The sequence below is a fragment of the Crocodylus siamensis genome, chromosome 4 (genome assembly GCF_052110815.1).
Source record: "Crocodylus siamensis isolate JL-2025a chromosome 4, ASM5211081v1, whole genome shotgun sequence".
NCBI lineage: Eukaryota > Metazoa > Chordata > Crocodylia > Crocodylidae > Crocodylus > Crocodylus siamensis.
Genome location: NC_143398.1, coordinates 92140856 through 92161318, shown reverse-complemented (window position 1 = coordinate 92161318; position 20463 = coordinate 92140856). Strand labels below are relative to the sequence as shown.

Here is a 20463-nt window from a genome sequence, read left to right as displayed (position 1 = left end):
TTTTACCATCTATACTTTTCTCAGAAACTGATGAAGGGTCTTTGGGTCCAAAAACTTGCAGAAAAGGACAATTTTCTCATGATTTCCCAGTTAGTTTAATAAAAGGTATCATTCTGGAACCAAGAGTTCTCCATTTTTGTATTTCTTCTATGTTTAGTCCATGATTTTTTGTATCCAGGAGGTTGAAGAAATGAAGTTCATAGGCTCGTCTGTGAAAAGTGTTTTGTGAATTCCCTTTGAGGATTAATACTGAAAGATTGGAGAGAGAGTGGTTTTCTTGTAAGAAATGTGCCCCCACCAGTAATTGCGTATTCTGGTTTTTAATAGATTTCCAGTGTACGTTTGTTCTGGTGCGCAGTTGTTGTTTGGCCTCCCCTGCGTATTTTCCATCAGGGCATTTGGTGCACTGGATGATATATATAATGTTTCTGGAGGTACAGCTGTAAGATCCAGGAATGTTGTTGGTTCTGTTGTGGGGTGTGGTAATTGTGGGACTGGTGGAGATATTTGGCAGGTTTTGCATTTCTTTTCATGGCATGGCCTGTATCCATTCAGTGTGTTGTGGGCCATAGGCAGTTTGCTTCTGGTGATGAGGTTAGCAAGGTTCAGTACTTGTTTGAAGGCTAGGTTGGGTGGATCTGGGAAGATTTCTTTAAGAATTGGGTCTCTTTCTAGTATGGGTTGCAATTGTTTGAGGATTTTCCATATAGATTTGAGGGAGGGGTGATATGTTATAACCAGCGGTATGAGATTCGTGAGGGTTTTCCTTCTTCACTGCAGCAGTTCTTCACATGGTATTCAGGTGGCTCTTTCAAATGTACGTCTATCTCTGGAGGAGCGTGCTTGTTGGGTGAAAGCCTTTTTAAGATTTGTGAGGTAGCAATCCTGGGTGTTCTCCCCAGTGCAGATTTGGTGGGATCTGAGGGCTTGGCTGTGTATCAGGTTTCTTGGTGTGTTTAGGGTGATTGCTGGTTCTGTGCAGATATGTATGCTGGTTTGCGGGTTACTTGTATAATGTCGTCTGTATTTTACCATTCTGGATGCTGATCATTGTGTCTAAAAAGGGGATGTTGGTGCTGGAGTACTCATGAGATACTCAGATGGAGGAGTGATAATTGCTGAATTTCTGATGGAACTCAATCAGAGATTGCAGGTTTTCAGTCTGAGTGATGATGAAGTCATTGATATATCTTAAGTATAGCAAGGGTTTGACAGTTCAGTCTTTGAGGAATTCTTCTTCCAGGTGGCTCATAAAAAGATTGGCATACTGAGGGGCTATTTTGGTGCCCATAGCTGTGCCTGTGGTCTGGAGGAAAAGTGAAATTGTTGTGTGAGAGCATGAAGCATATAATTTCACTAATATCTTTGGGTCAATACTCAGAGTTGTCATTTTGCTCTTGTAGGTATGTAAGGAAGGCTTGGATGCCAGCCTGGTGTGGGATGTTGGTATATAAGCTAGTAACATCCATGGTGGCTAGGAGGGTGTTGTTGGGAAGGTGGTCTGTGTTTTTAAGTTTTTGTAGAAAGTATTTAGTGTCTTAGACAAAACTCTCTCTTTCGGTAACAAGTGGTTTAAGGATTGATGCTATGAAACCCACTGACTCTCACCCACTGACTCCTCAATTTACATTTTCACTGATTGGGTTGCATGAAGTCTAGCCTCTGGCTTCTTCTGTACTATTCGTTCCATCCAGGAAGAGCACACATCAACTGCAGATCTTTTTCAGCCTGACCAAGGGTTTTTAAACCTGAAAGCTTGCTAACAAAATGTTTCCAACTACTTAGTTGGTGTAATAAAAGATATCAGATTTACCCAAAGAACCTTGTCTGCCATGTGTATGTGTACATTTGGCTGTAGTGGAGACAAGGAGTGGGGGGAAGTGGCGGGTATGTGCCCCCCAGCCTGGCAGGGTCCACCCAGCCTCCCCTGCCAGCACTAGGAGGGGAAGAGGCTCAGCTCCTGAAGCCCAGTTCCCATGGTGGGGAAGGGGCCTTCAATTTTGTGCTTGCCCAGGGCCCTAGTACACCGTAATCCACCTCTGTACTCACTGCCACCCCCTCCCCCTCCCCCCCCGCTGCCTCCGATGACTTCTTAGTGTCAGGGGGCCCCAAAGCTATGCCTTGCAGGGGGCCCCAAAAATTGTGGGCTGGCCTTGATTGATAATACTGGAACGGAACAAATAGCGGGGGACCTGAAATTGGTTATTTTAGCTGTTGACTCTGCTTGCTGAGTTATGCAGTTTTATCAAGATATGTTAGCCTTAGGATAGACTCTTCAGTATTCACTCCCATTTATATTGCATCTCCTGTACATTTGATTTCAGCTTTTTCTGCAGTTTTTGGCTTTAAGCAAAATCTTGATCATCATTCAGCTTATTTTCAGTCAGAAATAGAACAGGCATTATTAAATGATTACATTAAAATATAAAATAGCTAATACAATTCTTGATTTTTATTATGTTCCCTATCATAGTGCTGCTTTGGCTTTTTCTGCAATTCGACTTTTTCAAGATGCAAATGTTTTCAAGAAAAAGATGACACACTTTCAGCCGGGCACACAGGTAGCAGGGTATTTGGTATACATTGATAAAGATTCTACTTTTAAAACGATTGCATATTGTATAAAGTCTTGCCTCAAAATGATAAATTCATCACGGTACTGGATCTCTCTCAGAAAAACAGAGCAGCGCAGCAATCACTATGAAACTGTCAGAAGTTAACTCTGGTTACTACACAATTTCTGTGGTTCTGACAAATTGCAATTACCTTCTGAATTTAGCATAAGAGAAAACTGAGGTATATTCAGTATGTCTATATTGTTACTTTTAATCAATATTGTGTTGTAATAGCTACAGTTGTACTTAATATGCTATGAGGACAATTATACATTAAATTAGAATACTATTTTCATGTTCTAAACCTCAGCATCATTGTTTTCCTTTACTTATAAACCTTTCAAAAAGAAGGAAAGTTTTGCCAGAAGAAAACCTTGTTTTATTAACTTAATGCTATCTCATCTAATATCAGTAGCTCACAGTAATCATATTGCAGTAAAGAAAGCCAAGTTTTTAATTTAAACTAAATTGTTGTCAAGTTTTTAGCATAGTTTTAGCTTTGCCAAAATAAACAAGTGTTTCGTATCACTACAGGCAAGTCATCTACATGCAAACAGTAAGTATTAAATATCTTTCTGAAAGAGCCAGAGAAACCAGTACACATTGACCACATACAGTGCTATGTTTCTACGAAGAGAATTGCTGTTCTCTTGGTAGAGACCCCAAGTGTACATATGTTCCAGCTTTTTCTCCCAGAGCAAAATTTGTGGTTCCAGAAGAAAAATAACCTGATGTCTATTAGATAGAAGTCACTCCTGGGTATACTGCTTCCAAGGGAGATTTCCTCTATCTGGAGAAATCAGGGGGGTGTCAGGTGCTCCTCTCTGGTTTCTCATTCACCCGGAATCCTTGGTATGAGTAGTGGGTGGGAGGCTTTGCCCTGCTGCCTCGTCCACTTGGCTTCTAGGTACTGGAGCCTGCTTCTTACACTGAGATGAGGAGGGTTAGAGAAGCCTATGCTTTCCCCAAATGGAGATTGCAGGGAAGAAGGGGGCTGAACGCTTGTACCATTCCCTCTCCTGGAATCATTTCTCATGGTGAAAAGTTTCTGCCGCTAGAAATGAATGCTTGTACATGGCCATTGTTACTTCATAAGGAGTTGATAAATACTCCTAATTCTCAGTTCTAAGAATGGTCAATACTGTGGTTGTGACCTTTCAGTGTCTTGACAGAATCCAGCATATTATTGCTCCAGCAGTGCTAAACAACAAAAAGACGTAAGGTGCCTTGCAGTAATTGGTAAAGATATTGACTGCTAACACTTCTGTGGCCAGCAGAAGTTAGAATATATGAGAGGTGATTACGGATGTGTAACAAATGTTATTCATCACGTAGTTCTTTGGTTTATTATGTACTTTTCATCATAACATATTTTGCAGACATATTATGTATTTGTATACTTTCTCACAAACTACCTGTTTAATTTCCATTTGCTACATTTCATTAGTTTGGAATTTTAATTTAAAAAAAGAAAGACCTGTAATTTTAAAATGTTCCTTTTAAACCTCCAATTAAGCTTTTAATCAACCAGGGATCCTGGTTTTCCCTGATAAAGTCGCAAATGGTCAGATAAAAAAATCACAAATTTTCTAATAAAACCTCCCAAATCTGTGATTTAAAATAAAAGGCCACCCCCACCCCTCCTGGTCCTGCTGAAGCCCCTCACTTCCCCAGCACCCTGGCCCTTCTCATGCCTCTCACTCCCCCCCACAGCCTTGTTGGTGCCCCTTGTCCCCCACCCACAGGCCCTGCTCCACCAGCCCTGCCAAAGGGGGCCCCTAACTACCAGGGCTGTAGACCTGGGTCCACAGCCTCCTGTCCCCGCTGCCCCCTGTTGCAGTCTCAGGTCGCGGGAGTGGCTCACCACCACGTACACTTCTGGGGGGCAGGGAGAACCCACGCACCCCAGAAATGTATGTGTCCAGGTGCAGGCTTCAGGCATGGGCTTCCTCCCTGCTTCCCTCCCCTGGGGCCTCCGCCGCCCAGTGGGCATGACCCAGCACAGCGGGGAAGAGTGGAGCTGCACAGAGATGCTGCTAGCTGCTATGAGCTCCAGTCCTGCCCCACGCACAGGACATGTGTTGCTAGGGCAGTGCAGAGCTCTCAACAGCAAGCAGCTTCTCCATACAGCTCCACTGTTCCCTGCTGCCCTGCTTCCCTACCCCGGGGCCTCCACAGCCTGGTGGGCATGACCCAGCACAGCATGGAAGAGTGGAGCTGCATGGAGAAGCTGCTCACTGCTGTGAGCTCCACACTGCCCTGGCAATGCACCTTCTGCCCGTGGGACTGGAGTGAGAGCAGTGGCATGGGGTTGTACCCCTCAAAGCAGTGGCATGCACAGGAGGCACTTTGCTAGGGCAGCGCAGAGTTTGTAGCGGCAAGGAGATCCCTGCGCAGCTCCACTTTTCCCTGCCCTGCCGGATCATGCCTGCGGAGCTGTGGAGGCTCCGTGGGAGGGAAGCAGGGTGGGAGCCCACACCCACAGTTTGTGCCTGCCCTATGTGCAGATCTGGGGGACACAGGTCCACCCTGCCCCCCGGAAGTGCATGCTGCAGCAGGGAGCCAGCCCTCCCCCTCCCCTGGAAGAGCCAACCACAGCCCCATCCCACTCCTTGCTGGGGCCCTGCAGCCGCACATTCTGGCCTTGGGCCCCAAGCACCGTCAAGCTGGGCAGCAGCCCCAGCCCTGCTGAGCTCCCGCCCCCCACTCCCTACAGGGGCCTCAATCCCTCCCCCTCCCCCCCACTTACTTGTGGGAGCTGCTCTTGGGCTGCTTGGGGCCATGTGCATGTCCACGCATGTGGTACCCCTTGCCTGACCACCCTCCTCTTGCTCCTTCCTGGCTCCCTGCAGGCTGGAACTCTACCAGTCTGCAGGGAGCTCATTGCAGAATGACAAAATGAAAAATCTGTGTTTGCCTCCGGTTAAAGGTACAATCCGTGGTTTACTCCATTTTTACATGGGAAATAGAAAACCCAGATCCCTGCTCATAACTATGCTGGCTTTTTTATTATGTTTGTATTATTTTAATTTCTATCATAATAACAAATATATCAGCTTAAATACAGGGGTGTAGATTGTAGCTGTGTTGGTCTAAGGACATAGGCAGACAAGGTTCTTTGAGTGAATCTGATATCTTTTATTAGACCAACTTAAAAGTTGGAAAACAATTATTAAGCAAGCTTTCAGGTTCAAAAACCCTTCATCAGGCTAAGGAAGTTTCAGCAGTTGATGTGTGCTGTTCCCAGATGGAATGAAAAGTAAAGAAGCCAGAGGCTGGTCTGGTACGCATACAAGACACGTAGTCGGTGAAAATGTAGATTGAGGAGTCAATGGGTGAGAGACAGGCTGGGGTGGGGGGAGAGAGAGAAGGGGGATGAATAATGGAGAGATACCTAGGGAGTCAGATGTCAGGCAGGTTATAATGTGTCATAAATCCAATGTCTATATTTAGTCCATGATTTTTAGTGTCCAGGAGGCTGATGAAGTGGAGTTCATAGGCTCGTCTCTGGGAAGTGTTTTGTAAATTTCCTTTGAGGATCAGGACTGAGAGATTGGAGAGAGAGTGGTTTTCTTGTGAGAAATGTGCCCCCACAGGTAATTTGGTATTCCTATCTTTGATAGATTTCCGGTGTGCATTCATTCTGGTGCGCGCAGTTGTTGTTTGGTCTCTCCTACATATTTTCCATCAGAGCATTTGGTGCGTTGGATGAGATGCATTACATTTTTGGAGGTGCAGCTGTAAGATGTGGGAATGCTGATGGCTCTGGCTCTGTTGTGGGGTGTAGTAATTGTGGGGGTGGTGGAGATGTGTTGGCAGGTTTTGCATTTCTTGTCATGGCATGGTCTGGATCCTTTTGGTGTGTTCTGGGTCTGAGGAAGTTTGCTTCTAATAAAGTTGGTCTAATAAAAGATATCAGATTCACGCAAAGAACCTTGTGAGCTTAAACAAAAACTGTTCTGCATTGTTTATATTAAAGTAGTTTATTTATACATTAACATTTTAATTGCTTTTTTGGAAACTACTAGGATTATTATGATAAAGATATTCAGCTTCCTGATGGCATGATGGCACGAGAGCACCTGAATGCACATCTGTGGTTGAAATGCCGCACGGCATTAGTGACTGCAGTAATGGCACAGATACGTGGCATCAGTGATGTGAAAGGTACTGTTGTCTTTGCTTTTAGAGATTTTGATTGGGACCTTTGGGCAGTACTGCAATACAAATACAAAAATATTTATGCTGAAACTTGGAATTGATTATCAGTAAACAAGCATTTACATTGAATTAATTCAGTAAATCCAAGAAAACATTCTGAGTTCAGTCATCCCTATAGTATATAAATCACAAGCCATTAAACAAATGCTTATGTGTAATGGTCGTTATGTTTTGATGAATCAAGTATGCTATAAAACTTAATACATATAAATTGAATAGGCATGTTTATCATTAAAGGATTATTGCTGCTGCATATCTCTGTTTTTAACAAAGCTCAAATACTTTGCCCTGCTGATGGTATATATTGTTCATAAATAAAAACATTCTTACCTTTTTCTCTTATTTCCATGTGTTTGAGCATAATACACGTCCTCAACAAACAGCACGGGGTCAGAGAAAGGGCAGACTGAAGTGCTCTGGGTTAGAATACAAGGGAGCCGGAGGGAAAGGGACCTAACGGTGGGCATCTACTATTGACAACCCAATCAGGGGAAGAGCTGAACTGGAAATTCTCAGGTCAGCATGCGTAGGCAGTTTGGTCAAGGGACATGGTCATCATGGGGGACCTAAGCTACCCAGACATCTGCTGGGAGGAGCAGTCAGCCAGGTCTGACTGCTCATGTAGGTTCTTAGCCAAGATACAGGACCTCCACCTAACCGAGGAGGTGCACAGTCCCACCAAGGGAAATGCCTTGCTTGGCCTGGTCTTGGCCACAGGCAATGACCTGGTGAGGGAACTGCAGGTTCTTGACCACCTGAGTGATAGCAGTCATCACCTACTAGAATTCACCATCCAGCAGAGGGTGTCAAAGGCCTGCAGCAAGCAGCCCTGGACTTCAGGAGAGCCAATTTCAATGAGTTAAGGAGATTAGTCGGGAGGGGGGTGGGGACTGAGGTCCCGGAGGGTAGGGGAGTTGGTGGGGTAAGATGAGTGGTTGTTCCTTAAGGAGATGATCCTCTGAGCCCAAAGGGTGACAGTCCCAACGTGAGTCAATGTGGGTAAGAGTGCTCAAAAGCCCACATGGCCACCAAAGGCATTCAGGAACATCTGAAAGCTAAGAAAGAGGCATACAACCGATGGAAGGGAGGGGAGAATAGGATGGAATTCATTACTAACAAGTGGAAGGTATTGCACCTAGGGAGAAAGAACCAGCAGCATAGTTATAGGTTGGGGGACTCCCTTCTCATCAGGACAGAGGCAGAAAAGGATCTTGGAGTTATTATTGATTCCAAGATGAACATGGGCCACCAATGTGAGGACACAGTCAGTAAGGCTAACCACACCTTATCATGCATCCACAGATACATTACAAGCAGGTCCAAGGAGGTGATCCTCCCCCTCTATGTGACATTGGTCAGGCTGCAGTTGGAGTACTGTGTCCAGTTCTGGGCGCCACACTTCAGGAGGGATGTGGACAGCATTGAGAGGGTCCAGAGGAGGGCCACTCGCATGATCAGGGGGCAGCAGGGCAGGCCCTACGAGGAGAGGCTACAGGATCTGAACCTGTTCAGCCTCCACAAGAAAAGGCTGAGAGGGGATCTGGTGGCTGTCTATAAATTTACCAGGGGGGACCAGCGGGGAACGGGAGTCCCTGTTCCCCCGAGCGCCACCAGGAGTAACTAGGAATAACGACCACAAGTTGACCGAGAGTAGGTTCAGGCTAGACATCAGGAAGCACTGCTTCACAGTCAGGGTGACTAGGATCTGGAACTGACTTCCAAGGGAAGTGGTGCTCGCTCCTAACCTGGGGGTCTTCAAAAGGAGGCTGGATGATTACCTAGCCAGGGTCATTTGACCCCAGTACTCTTTCCTGCCCATGGCAGGGGGTCAGACTTAATGATCTGCTCAGGTCCCTTCTCACCCTACCAACTATGAAACTATAACAATACTTGATGCTGCTAATTGCACAGATTTTCCTGTTTTATAGATGAGCTTGTTAGTTAATATTTCTTTGGTTATGCTGTTATGTATTACTGTTAACAATGTTGCTTTATATATACAAGTTAAAATTAGGAGTTTAACAAGTTAACAAATTAACCTCTGCTTCCATCCTGAAAAATAGTTATACAAATATTGTCAAGGGCTTGTGCCATTGATCCAGACTGAATTTGCTCAGTTTACAGGTAAAAAGATGTTGTTCTTACTTATAGTCTTACAAGCCCAACATCAGCTCTGAAAAGGGGTTATTTCTAATTTAAATATAATTGTTGCTATCATGGGCTTCTGAGCCTAATTCTGCTCAAAGTAATGCTTTTGAGAGTATATTTTGAAGATGATAATGGTATATTACACAGGTATGATTGAGAATATCATTAAATTGTAGTATCTGTATTCTTTGGATTGATACCTCCCTAGTCTAGAGCTCAGTTGAGTGTACTTGCAATACTGTTTGAAGTCAAAACGTTTTTTCTTGTAAACTGAACAAATTTGATTTAAAAAAAATCTGTGAAACAATAAACATGGAATCCCTTTATGCCACTTCTACAGGGATTTTTCAGAGTGACCTTTAACAATGGAAGGAAATGGTACTGTAAAATCATTTTTTATTTTATTTTTATTATTAATCTCCTTCCTTCTTTTAGCAAATGACATGAGTCAATGTGTAAGCCTGATAAATGAAGTAATAATAGAGGCTGAGGTCTTCGGTGACATTGACACGCAAGCTGAAATGATGATGCAAGCTGTTATACTTGACCTGCATGAAAGACGTCCAGTGGCAGACATTAAGCCTCGATTGCAGGTTTGAATACAAACAAAGAATCAGTTTTATTAACTCTTTTTTCTTTTGTCCAACTGAAATAGTTGCCAGGATGATTGGGAATTTAGGGTTCATGTGGTATGAAGGGGATTTATGAAGTGAAAGGAAGACTGGGGATGTATAGGTGACTCTTGAAGCTTTGTGGCCAAAGGATCATGAACAGGATTGGAGAGGTCTGGGAGGGAAGGGGTGTAAGGTCAATTTTGGAGCATTGGCAACTGAATAAACTTAAAATAATCTAATGCCTCTTAAATCCTGTGACTATAAGCATACATTTGTATTATTTATTAAGAGTCCTTATACATGAACTATAACATTGGTTAACTTGGTTTACATTATGTGTGTTCAAATAGGACATAATCAGTTTGCTCCAAAAGGAAACATTTATTTCCCCTCAAGCTGCTTTAACACTTGTGAGAAGTATGCTTCTACTTGCTGACATACTGGCAGTGCATACAGAGGAGGACAGAGAGTATCACTCTTCCACAAATGAACCATTAAATTTGTTAATTCTGGCGCACAAACTTACTGTTAAGCAGGTGAGTGCTATGTTTGTGATTTACATTGGTTTCTCAGCATTTGCAAACCCTTTGTACTTTTTTCATTTGTCACGTTATGAAAACTAGTTTAACAGCTCATAAGTAGTGGGCATGTTTGTTAAACTATCTATTGAGCTTCTCTCAGATTACACAGTAGACAGAATTGATCTTTCTCATTGATCTCCAAGGCTAGGGACAACACTACACAGAAACTGGTTTAAGTGATCAGAAACTGGTTTAAACCTGTAACAGAACAGAAGTTCAGTGCACATAAACCAGTTTCAAAATGGCTGAAACTGGTTTAAGATAAACATAATTGAATGTAGTATCAGACTTAACTGATTTGGGTCAAACCAGTGTATGCAATGTCTGTCCCAGACCCCTTCCTGGTTTAAGTTAAACCAGAGTTCCCCAGCATCCCATATGCTTTGCAACTGGGCTGGGCTAGGTTGTGCCCTCTCCTCCAAAGAACAGGCTGGCCCTGCCCATCTCCTCCCTAGCCTAAGCTCCAGGGGAGACTGAAGGCATAACAAAGTCTGCCTGGCTTCCCTTGCTGCTCACTACTCAAGCAGGGATTCCCTTCTCCCTCCTTCCCCTCTCCCACAGCATGGACTCCAGCCCCACAGACCCTAGGCATGTGGTATACTAGCTAATGCTGAGAGGTATCTGTGTGTGTGTCTCCAAATTCACTGGAACAGGCAGACAGGACAAAGGCAGACAGAACAGTGTATGCTTAGGGCTTTTTGGAGCTAATTAGTAGGGCAGCTGGTAATGTCCCTCCATTTCTTCCTTGGAAAAAGCTGTTTAAGAAGAGCTTGAAATAATGCAAGAGGCTTTTGTTTTGCTGATGAGCTGGTAACACAATGGATTGCTAATGGGCTGATAACACTTTGGTTTTATCAGCCTCCCCTGCTGGTTTGCAGTCCTGTCAAGTTTGCAGACAGGGAGAGGGAGATTGAAAAGTTCAGCATCATCAACAGGTGCATGAACTGGATTTCTTGAATGGAAAGGGACTTGTCTATCCATCTCTAAATTGGTTCAAGCTTTGAAGGTTAGACTAACGTGCAAAGATTGAATCAATTCACGCTTAGACTTTTTGAATGTCTGTACCTAGCCCAACAGAGTCCTCAAAGATAAGATATTGACTGAAATAGTCTGCTTTTTCTGGTACCCATTTGCATTCTGAAGTGACTAAGTGCTTGGACTGAAGTATTTGATTTGATATTCAGAGTACTGAACTTGCATGGTGGGCATGGAAGTCAAAATGTTAGTCCTAAACGCTTCTAAGCCATCTCATTAGGTACCTAATGATAGATTTAGTGCCCAACTTAAAGTAGACAGGTTTGAAAATGTCAGTTTGGGTTCGTAATTTGAGATTGCTTAAATCAGGAACTCTGTATGAAATAGCAGTACTTAGTAGCTATAGGTATTCACAAGATCATACTTTGTAAAGATAACGGTCCAACATAAGAACTTCAACATAAATACAGTCAAAATCATCTAAAGACATAAAACTTGGCACAGAAGTTTTACAGTATACTATTTGTTTTCTTTGTTATCTGGAAGCAGACATGTCTTTTAGTGTTTTCTGCCATTTTCTGGGATAGGATTGAAAATGAAGCATTTGCAGATGAAATTCCTTCCTTCTTTGGAGGCATGCAGAATCTGAAACTTTTAAATTTTTTGTGTCCCCAAGGTCGTCAAAAATGACATGAATCACTTCTTCCTTCTAGCTTTCCTACTTGTTACACCTCAGTAGACCTACAGTTAACTGTATGTTCCCTTTACTTTGTCTTTCTTTATGGCAGTTTTGTGCCTTCCTCTTTAGTCTCTCATTGGCTTTAAGAGCTTTTTTAAAATCACTTAAAAGCTTTGGTGATCCATCTCCAGAAGCAAAGCAGCAAATGGGTTATGTCTCTTGATGACTTCCTCATTTGTGGGAGTTTGCCTCCATAGCCATTGTCCGGTTTCACAGCCTGAGGTTTCCAGGCATGATTAGGAGCTCTTCAGCTTTTCCCTCAGCCATTGAGTACCTGACATAAAAGTCCCTGTTTATCTATGGAGAGAACAGTCAAAATTAAGCCATCAGTTCAGGAGTATTAAGCCTTTCAGTGTTTCTTATGAAAGAGCACTGAAAAAGTCAGTGGTGCTCCTAGGGCGTGTAAGGGCTTGGCCTCACAATGTACAGAATGGGGACTTTTGGGGTATGCATAAAATGGATATGTGTGGTTAGCTTTATTGGTGAATAATTTGATTTATAAAACATGCTTTTAATAGATGTTCACCCTTGGAGAATCAGTGGAACAGCCACATGAGGATACTATATTGACAAGTCCAGTCCTACCTCTGAAAAATTTGTTCTTGCCACATATCAACTTACTCGCAAAAGTCAAAATGAGAATTGGTAAGAAAAATCAAGTGCATTGTTTCAGTAACATTTCTGGTGAATATTTGAAAAAAATCATTTCCAACTAATAGAAATAATGCTGGAAGTATGTGAATTGTATCAGTTTTTTTCATTAAGAGGTGGTAAAAGTGTAAGGGAAATACTTCCTTCTGAAATCATCAATGGATACAGATATTGCAGACAGCAAAAAAACCAAACGAACAAAAAAACCAACTAACCAAGCAGGGTACCATGTTTATAACAATTTAAACACATTAATTTGTTACATGAACCTTTATATTTTTATACAGTTCATGTTATTGTATTCCATATAATTTGCTCCCACATATCCATTTATTTTCCTTTGCTGAGTATTGTGTATAGCATTACCTAGTGTAATGTGTAATTTTTAAATTAATGTTACATTCTTTCCAAGTAGAAGTTGACAATACCCTGGTGAGTGACATGCATAGTACTGATTTTATGAGAATTGACTATTTATTCCCAGTCTCTAGGATGTAAAACCCTCTGAGGAGTAATCTCCGAGAACAAATACTATAACTAAACAAATATATCAAAGAGCAGGGAATAATATTGATCAGGTTGTTCTCCCTCTCAGTCATATAAGTTATAATGTCCATGTCCAATGCGGTGTATGAGCTATTAATGAAAAAATAAGTTGTTCTCCTTTCATAGTTGGTTTCATAGTTGGTAGGGTTGGAAGGGACCTAAGTAGGTCATCTAGTCCGACCCCCTGCCATGCGTAGGAAAGGATGCTGGGGTCAAATGACCCCAGCTACGTGGCTATCTAGCCTCCTTTTGAAGATCCCCAGGGTAGGGGTGAGCATCGCTTCCCTTGGAAGTTGGTTCCAGCTCCTAGCCACCCTGACAGAGAAGTAGTACCTCCTGATATCTAGCCTGAAACTACTCTCAGTCAACTTACGGCTGTTGTTCCTTGTTACCCTGAGTAGTGCTTGGGGGAGCAGGGACTCTCCCATTGCCTGTTGGTCCCCCTTGGCAAGTTTATAGGTGGCTGCCAGATCCCCTCTCAGCCTTCTTTTGTGGAGGCTGAACAGGTTCGGGTCCCATAGCCTCTCCTCATAGGGCCTGCCCTGCTGCCCCCTGATCATGCGAGTGGCCCTCCTCTGGACCCTCTCGATGCTGTCCACATCCCTCCTGAAGTGCGGTGCCCAAAACTGGACGCAGTACTCCAACTGCAGCCTGACCAATGTTGCATAGAGGGGAGGATCACCTCCTTGAATCTGCTTGCGATGCATCTGTGGATGCAAGACAAGGTATGGTTAGCCTTCCTGACCATGTCCCCATATTGGTGGCCCATGTTCATCTTGGAATCAGTAGTGATTCCAAGATCCTTCTCTGCCTCTGTGCTGACAAAAAGGGACTTCCCCAGCCTGTAGGTATGCTGCTGGTTCTTCCTCCCCAGGTGCAACACCTTGCACTTGTCTGTACTGAAACCTGTCCTATTCTTATCTGCCCACATCTGTAACCTGTCGATCTAGTTGTAGCCTGTCCCCCTCTTCTAGTGTGCTCACTTCTCCCCACATCTTAGTGTCATCTGTGAAATCACTGATGAAGATATTGAACAGTGCAGGCCCGAGGACCAAGCCATGGGGAACCCCACTGCCCACATCTCTCCAGGTTGAAAATGACCCATCCACCACCACCCTCTGGGTGCAGCCCTCCAGCAAATTTGCAACCCATCTGACTGTGTAGGCGTCAACACCACAGACATCTAATTTTTTAATGAGAATAGGGTGAGAGACAGTGTAGAAGGCCTTCCTAAAGACCAGAAAGACTACGTCCACCTACGTCCAAGGCTTTTGTGACCTTGTCATAGAAGGCCACCAGGTTGGTCTGACAGGACCGGCCTCTAATGAACCCATGTTGATTGCCCCTAAGCATAAAGTCCCCTGCTGGCCCCTTGCAGATATGCTCCTGAATAATTTTCTCAAAAATTTCCCTTTTAGGCAGTGTAGCTTATAGTTTGTAAATTATTTGGAAATATGCTTGGTATTCTCAGACAGAAAATGTTAATATCTGTTTAAAGTTCAAATTAAGTTGAAATGATGTGATTAGACCATTTTTGTTACACAAAAACACCCACATGTTTAAAAGTCAAGATACTCATAGTTACTTTTAAACAAAGTTATTTCTCTATCCTTCCTATTAATCTTCTTATAGTATTGTGTCTGAATCATAATAAACTAGAAATATCAGTACAGGTTTCCCTTGCTTTATGCTGTACATGTGTTCCTGGAAAACAGTGCTGTATGTGCGTTCCTGGAATACTTGAATTCACGTAAAGGGAACCCACTTTACAATGTAACAGATAGGGATATGTTCCAAGACCTTGACTGTACTGACCCCTAGACCCATTTCTACAACTTTTAGAAGACAATTTTGGTACTCACCAACAGCAGATAGTACATGGAAGCATAGGGTGGTAGTGAATGTTACCATAATGGGCATACTACAGGTGTCGCAGACAACGACCGAGGAGCACAGATCCACACAGGAGACTATATTTTGGTGCACATCACTCCCACAGTGCACTACACAAAGCAACTGACTGCAGATTTCCACCACACCAATCGCATAAGAGTGAATTTTTACCTCACATATAACAGATTTTTGGTATAATAAGGGTCATTGCATAAAAGCGAATTCGCACATATAGAACCCACATAAAGCAAGGGAAACCTGTATACAGTTTGTAGAAAGTCTCTTTTCTTTTTCTCACAGTGGTATGATGTCTAAGAAATTATACTGTTTCTGCACTTTGAGAGAGAAAAAATGTGGTCTTGTTGATTCAAGAGGTATTTGGTGGTTTAACTGCCTGTATGTGATACTAGACATTGTTTTTAAGGCTAAATGTATATTATTGTGTTGACAATGTGAAATGAAGCTGATATAATCCAAGGATCTCTAGCTTTCTTTTTCTTCATAAAAATTGCATCCCAAAGATTCTTCTGGATATTTAGAAGAAGCAAAACTGGGTGTGTTTACATGTGGCCATACTGGGCCTTTGTTCCTGCACCGTCATTTAGTGTTTCCTTTTGGAAGTACTAAAAGACATCACAGTAACAGCCTGTACTGCACTGTGCTGGCTGCACATGGTTATTTTTGGACTCTACATTGCCATAGCAACGTGTTATAACAAGGGAGTGAATTGCTACGGTATCATAGTGGCAGCATCACAGTTTTTGCCAACAGATATTACGATGCCATAGCATCTTATGTAGATGTTAATAACCCAACATCTAATGACTTACCCACCAAAATCTTTCACAGCTCACACCATTTAAATTGTGTAGCAAAAATGATTTAATTTGATCAGTTTTTTCCTTCTGAATCAATATTATGAGCAGGAAACCAGGTAAGCCTTGTAGAGTGCTGAGTAAATCATGGGGAAATATCAAAGAAGTCTTCAAATCTGAAGGGAAATTTTGGTTTGGAGGTTCTTGGAAGATTGGCCTTTATATAGAACTAGAGAATAGGTTATGCCTCATTCATGTTGCCCAATTAAACTAAGCCACTCAGGATGGCTTGTGCAAATCTAGTTAACATTCATTGGCCCATCTATGATTTTGAAAACAGGGGGCAGATGGTGTGGTGCATCATTGCATATAGTACAACACATTTTTATCCAGGTAAAAAGAAACCAGAAACTTTACTAATATGGTAGGGGCTTAGGGCTATATTTTTTCAGTTTAAGATTGAAGCAAAAAACAAATATAACTTTACGGGAATGGAATATGCATTCTAGTGCTATATAAGATATTACATATTGGAAAACAAGAAACTAGCCAAAATAATCAAAAGATGTTATTTCTTTAGTCCTGTAGTAATTAAAATTAAATGTATACCTTTTTCAAATTTATAAAATAAAATCAAGTCTTCTTGAGCATCTCGACAGTGCATCCATTGCTTCACTGGAAGTTATTTCCACACCTGACCTTATGTTCACCTGAGTTAATATTTCCACACCTGAGTTAATGCTTTTAAAAACAGTCTTCAGGGCTGTGAAATAGCAGCTACTCTATCAGGAGCAGCTCAGATAGCAGAATTGCAGAAGAGAGACTAGCTTTATTAGGGCAATATTAAGACCATTAAAAAGGAGAGAGGTTTGTTAACACCTGTGGAATGAATAATTTAGAAGGAATCGGATAGAATATAGTGAGCAATGAAGTCAATTGTTTCTGTCACTGCTGCCTGAATAGAAAAACTATTGTCAATACGAGACTGTTTGTTTTAAACTTTGGCTCCAGAACCAAAGGGAGGGTACAGCTAAGCCACTGGACTGACCCCTAGATTTGCTCCTGTTAACATTATATTGTGTTGAAAGGCCTCCAAGATTTCTCAGCTCTTTATACAACCCTAAACATATTTGTATCCATGAGCCATTTAGATTTTTGGGATTCAATATTATATAACAATTCTTATTGCAAGGATTAATTCCCTTTTAAAAACATGTTCTTGATTTTTTGGTAAAACATTGTACTACCTAAAATTTTTCTTTCTAGGACATGTGTTAGTTCAAGAAGTAGCTTGCACATCTAAAAGAGAAGATCCGTTACAATGGTTACCTGCTCTCAAGCATTTAGAAGCAGCGGTGGAGCTTTGTACAACATCTGTAACAAGAGAATTAGATCTGGAAGCTGAGGTTTTTTTCCAGAAAGGTAGGCAGAATCCTGGTTGCATAACATGACTACATTTCCAACATATTGTTATGTCTTAAGAAGGCCTTAAGAAACAATTCGTTGTAAAAGTGCATTGGAACGGGACTATTCCCTCAATGAATTGACTATCTGCTCGTTATTTTCTCTCAACAAGACAAAGGCTTCACATTAATTTACTTTCCTGTAGGAAAATACAAGTTGTCATGCAGAGAAAGTAATAACTTCATGCAAAAAATGCTTTATCTATGTATCTTCTTTTTTTTAGGCAGGGTAGAACGCCAGATTATTGAAGCAGGTAGCAATAAGTCACCACTGGCTGCTAAGACCCTGTTGCATGCCATAAAAGTGAGCCTGCAAAATGATCAAAACTTTGAGTAAGTAACTGTATATGAGTTCATGATTTTCTGCTTTTTTTATATGCAAAGGAAAGACTTCTCCACATTTTGGAGATTTTTCTTCTATTTCAATATTAAAAAAATACTGATACAGTTTAATGTATGAAAACAAATGTTTTAAGGGCTTTAATGTACATTTTTGTATAGAATGAATTATCCAGTGCAGAACTACATACCTTTGTCCTTTCCTTGGGCTGTAACCCTCTCATGGTGGAGAGGCTTGTGTTCCAGTGACCGTCACAGCTATGTCGTCTTGAGTCTTGTATTCCTGGTAGGATCTCCACTGATGAACAGGTTTGAAGTGAGGTTCCAGACTAACTCCTGAAGACTCCAAAGGTGGAATAGGTGTACTTCAGGGCCTGATGGTTCTCTGCAGCTGTGAAGGCATATGATGGCTGCAGTGGGTTGGAGGTCTCCAGTTGTCTAGGACATCCTTGCCACTTGATTCAGGGCTTCTTCCTGTCAAGTTTGTGCACTAGCTTCCCCACATTAAAAGATGTCATGCGCAGGCCTCTGCCAAGGATGTTAACATCTCCCAGAAACCAAGTCCTGCACCAACGGATGAGTGGTGGTGGGGACAGGATCAGTGATCTCTGGGAGTCCCTAGTCACAAACTTGCATGTTGGCAATGGTTGTGCGATGTCGTTTTGCTCTAACTGTGACAGAAGTACAGTTTGGCAGCTGTGGCCATAACTGTGCAGTCCTCTTTAGGATCCTCTCTGCTCATCCTGAATCAGGAAGAGGCCAGAAAAGGTGCCCTAAACATAGACTGTCTCAACCCTCCCCTGGCTGGATTGCCGCATCCAGTGGGATCATTCTACCTGCAGCAGAAACCAACAAAATAAAGTATTGAAATTTGCCACATGGAATGTCCTTACTCTCATGGAAAGTGAGTGTCCTGAAAGAAAAACGGCTATAGTAGCTAAAGAACTTGACATCAGTATTGCCGCCTGAAGTGAGACTCACTAGGCAGGTGAAGGCCAGCTGAAAGAAAGAAGGAGGTGGAAGGAAAGGAGAAGAATTCACTTGAAGAGAATTGCATTCATGGGGTTGGCTTTGCCATCAAGAACAAGACTGCTGGTCAGCTTTCAGAACTCCGTGGGCATTAACAAATACCTTATGACTCTCTTCCTCAGGCCCTGTAACAACCAGTATGCTACAGTCACCAATGCTTACACCCCCGCACTTACAGTTTCATAGTAGCTAGGGTCAGGAGGGACCTGATCAGATCATCTAGCCTGACCCCCTGCCACAGGCAGGAATGAATGCTGGGTTCACAAGACCCCAGACAGGTAATCATCTAACCTCTTTTTGAATTTGCCCAATGTAGGGGCGAGGACCACTTCCCTAGGAAGTTGGTTCCAGATTCTGGCCACCCTAACTAACATATTGCCTTCTGATCTCTAACCTAAACCTGTTCTCCCTCAGCTTATTACCATTGTTCCTCATCACCCCAGGTGGTGCTGGGCTCCACCAGTACAGGGCTCTTCCTATTTGCCGATGATCTCCTCTGATGAGTTTGTAGGCAGCCACCAGATCCCCCCCTCAGCCTCCTCTTGCCGAGGCTGAAAAGGTTCAGGTCCCTCAGTCTCTCCTCATAGGGCCTGTCCTACTGCCCTCTCACCAAGCGGGTGGCCCTCCTCTGAACCCTCTACAGGCTGGCCACATCCTTTCTAAAGTGCGGTGCCCAGTACTGGATGCAGTACTCCAATTGCAGCCTGACCAAAGTGGCATAGAGGGGGAGTATCACCTCTCCAGACTGGCTTAAGATGCATCTTTGGATACATGACAAGGTATGGCTGGCCTTGCTGGCTGCGGTCTGGCATTGGCGGCTTATGTTTATCTTTGAGTCATCTTGGAGTCTGTTCTGCTCCTGTGCTTTCAAAAGGGGAACTCCCCAGCCTGTATGTATGCTGTGGATTCCTTCTCCCAAGGTGCAGCACCCTGCATTTGTCTATGTTGAACCCCATCCTATTCTCATCCGCCCACTTTTTTGTAGTCTGTCTAAATCTGTTTGCAGCTTCTCTCTCCCTTCAAGTGTGTCCACCTCGCCCCACATCTTATTATCATCAGCAAACTTGGACAACGTGCTTTCAACCCCCTCATCCAAGTTGCTGATGAAGATGTTAAACAGTGCTGGCCCAAGGACCGAGCCCTGGGGGACCCCACTGCCCACATCTCGCCAGGTTGAGTACGACCCATCCACCACTACTCTCTGGGTGCGCCCCATCAGCCAATTTTTTACCCATCCAACTGTGTAGGCATCAGTGCCACAGTCGCCTAATTTATGGATGAGAATGGGGTGAGAGACAGTATCAAAGGCCTTCTTAAAGTCCAGAAAGACTATGTCCACAGCAACACCATCATCCAAGGATTTAGTTACTTGGTCATAAAGGGCAACCAGGTTGGTCAGGCAGGACCTGCCTTTGATGAACCCATGCTGATTACCCCTAAGCATGATCTTCCCTGCTGGTCCCCCACAGATAGGCTCCTTGATGATTCTCTCCCAGATCTTCCTGAGCACCGAGGTGAGGCTTATGGGCCTATGGTTACTTGGGTACTCTTTCCTCCCTTTTTTTAAAAATTGGGACCACATTAGCTAGTTTCCAATCCCCTGGCAACTGGCCTAATGACCATGAATGCTCATATAGTTGGGCCAAGGGCTCTGCGATGATCCCTGCCAGCTCCCTCAACACCCTTGGATGGAGGGCATCTGAACCTGCAGATTTAAAAATGTCCATCCCTTCCAGAAGTTCCCTAACTACATCTGTGCTGACCGGAGGCCTGACAGAGCTATCCCTGAGATTGTCCCTACCTCTAGTAGGAGGGATGTCCTGGACCCTGTTCA

The 20463-nt window shown here is 43.1% G+C and overlaps 1 protein-coding gene across 1 annotated transcript in view; it reads left to right on the top strand.

Moving 5' to 3' along the window:
- CFAP54 (cilia and flagella associated protein 54) overlaps nucleotides 1–20463 on the top strand; it is a 247897-nt gene that overhangs the window by 174975 nt on the left and 52459 nt on the right. Inside the window, exons 54-60 of the mRNA XM_090042868.1 lie at nucleotides 2474–2561; nucleotides 6644–6782; nucleotides 9420–9577; nucleotides 9949–10134; nucleotides 12412–12538; nucleotides 17065–17220; nucleotides 17486–17594. Of these exons, the coding sequence (XP_089898994.1) occupies nucleotides 2474–2561; nucleotides 6644–6782; nucleotides 9420–9577; nucleotides 9949–10134; nucleotides 12412–12538; nucleotides 17065–17220; nucleotides 17486–17594 (963 nt within the window). The remainder of the gene's footprint in view (nucleotides 1–2473; nucleotides 2562–6643; nucleotides 6783–9419; nucleotides 9578–9948; nucleotides 10135–12411; nucleotides 12539–17064; nucleotides 17221–17485; nucleotides 17595–20463) is intronic.